The sequence below is a fragment of the Cornus florida genome, unplaced genomic scaffold, assembly GCF_030987335.1.
Source record: "Cornus florida cultivar Cherokee Brave unplaced genomic scaffold, ASM3098733v1 CherokeeBrave_3.0.0_Hap2_Chr07, whole genome shotgun sequence".
Taxonomy (NCBI): domain Eukaryota; kingdom Viridiplantae; phylum Streptophyta; class Magnoliopsida; order Cornales; family Cornaceae; genus Cornus; species Cornus florida.
Window position 1 is genome coordinate 22091423 of NW_026775577.1, and position 2582 is coordinate 22094004.

The 2582-nt window shown below is 23.7% G+C and overlaps 1 protein-coding gene across 1 annotated transcript; it reads left to right on the forward strand.

Annotated features, from left to right (window-relative positions):
- Nucleotides 1-1616: 1616 nt before the first annotated feature.
- On the forward strand, nt 1617-2321 carry LOC132267573 (SKP1-like protein 1B). Its single transcript, XM_059768713.1, has one exon. It carries the CDS (start codon nt 1617-1619, stop codon nt 2085-2087), a length of 471 nt encoding a protein of 156 aa, XP_059624696.1. The 3' UTR covers nt 2088-2321.
- The last annotated feature ends 261 nt before the right edge of the window (nt 2322-2582 follow it).

Below are 2582 nucleotides of genomic sequence, written 5' to 3' on the forward strand. Positions count from 1 at the left end.
CTATTTTATTTTGTTTAAAACTCTATCACATGTAACATGTATTTATCTATTTATTATGAGTTTTTTAATAAAATAAAATCTAATTAAACATGATATATTTAAAGAAAGTAAAATAACTTTTTAACAGAGTTTTTATAAAACTCTAACACAAAATCCCTATTTATCCATTTATTACGAATTTTTTAATAAAAGAAAATCTAATTAGACACGAATTATAAATATAAAAAATATTTATGACCTGATATAAAAAAATTAAATAATTTCTCTAAAACTCTACCACAAATTACCTTTTATTATGTGTTTTTTAATAAAAAAAAATCTAATTAGACAAGGATATATTTAAAGAAAATAAAATAATTTTTATAAAACTCTTCCACAAATTACCTGTTTTATTTTCCATAAAACTCTATCAAATTAGACAATGATATATTTAAAAAGTTTCAATAAACTCTAACACAAATTACCTATTTATCTATTTATTATGAATTTTTTAATGAAAGGAAATATAATTATATGAGAATTATTAATATAAAAAATATTTATTAATTGATATAAAAATAGAAACTCTAACATAAATTAACTATTTATTAATTTACTATGAGTTTTTTAATAAAAGAAAATCTAATTAGACAAGAATTATTAATATAAAAAATATTTATTAATTGATATAAAAAATAAAATAATTTTTCTAAAACTTTATCACATATAACCTATTGATTATGAATATATTTAAAGAAAATAAAATAATTTCTATAAAATTATATCACTAATTATCTATTTTATTTTCTTTAAAACTTTATCATATATTTATTTATTTATTATGAGTTTTTTAATAAAAGAAAATATAATTAGACAAGGATATATTTAAAAAAAATAAAATAATTTTTTAAAAGAGTTTCTATAAAACTCTAACACAAATTATCTATTTATTTATTTATTATGAGTTTTTTAATAAAAGAAAATCTAATTGGACAATAATTATTTATATAAATAATATTTATTAATTGATATAAAAAGTACCTGAAATTACCTTTTATTATGAGTTTTTTAATAATAATAAAAAATTAATTAGACAATGATATATTTAAAGAAAATAATATAATTTCTATAAAACTCTAACACAAATTGCCTATTTTATTTTTAATAAAACTCTATCACATTAGACAAGGATATGTTTAAAGAGTTTCTATAAGACTCTAACACAAATTACCTATTTATATATTTATTATGAGTTTTTTTAAGAAAAAAAATCTAATTGGACAAGAATTATTAATATAAAAAAAAAATATTTATTAATTGATATAAAAATAGTTTTTAAAAGAGTTTCTATAAAACTTTAACACAAATTACCTATTTATCTATTTATTATGAATTTTTAATAAAAAAATTTTAATTAGATAAGAATTATTAATATAAAAAATATTTATTAATTGATATAAACATTTAAATAATGGTATTAGGTTTCCTTATTGTCTTTATGGTGTTAGGGCACCTTATTATAAATAGATGTTTCATTATTCCTATTGCTCTCCAATTTTCTCGTTCTTAGCTTTTGCTCCTTATATCTCACAAACTCTCTTTTAGGGATTTGGTTTTTGGCTTTGAGAGGCACAATCATGTCGACTTCAAAGACGGTTGTGTTGAGAACTTCAGATGGTGAGACCTTCGAGGTGGAAGAGGTGGTGGCGTTGGAGTCGCAGACCATCAAACACATGATTGAAGACGATTGTGCCGATTCCGTCATTCCTCTACCAAACGTAAATAGTAAAATCTTATCCATGATCATCGAGTATTGCAAGAAGCACATCGAGACCCCCAAGTCCGAAGACAAGATTTCCGACGATGCTTTCAAAACCTTTGACGCCAACTTTATCAAAGCCGTTGACCAGGCCACCCTCTTCGACCTCATCTTGGGTGCAGACTATTTAGACATCAAGAGCTTGTTAGATCTGACTTCCCAAACTGTGGCGGATATGATTAAAGACATGACTTTAGTGGAAGTTCGTAAGACTTTTAACATTAAGAATGACTATACTTCGGAAGAAGAAGAAGAGCTCCGCAAAGAGAATACATGGGCGTTTAAGTGAAACAGAATCAGCTATGGATTACACTTAGATTTTTTTTTTTGATTTTTTTTTTGATTTTTTTTTTTGTTGTCAATATCCATAATAGGATTGCTATATATATATATATATATATATATATTACTACAAGTTATTTTATTTTATTTTATTTTATTTTGCTTTGTGAAAACTTTCAACTTCCTTTCCAACAAATATGAATCTTTGCCATGCTAAAATTGCTAAAATCTATTAAATAGGAATAGAAAGAAATATGAAAGCGCCCATGGTATCATTATGAATATACAACCCAAAACTGTGAAGCACCTACCTAGTCTTTCAATAAAGAGAGAAAGAAAGATGATAAAGCAGAAGGATAGAACATTATAAGGTTGTAGTCTGAGTAAACAAAACATCAAATACCTGGTGTGCATTATGGGACTACAACTCGCAAAGCAAATAATAAGCGACTATGTAGTTGTCAGATCATCGAAGAAATCGGTTGAAATTTTGGTTAGATAG

Excerpts from the sequence above, each read along its gene's own strand:
- LOC132267573 (XM_059768713.1), top strand. The coding sequence starts at position 1,617 with ATGTCGACTTCAAAGACGGTTGTGTTGAGAACTTCAGATGGTGAGACC.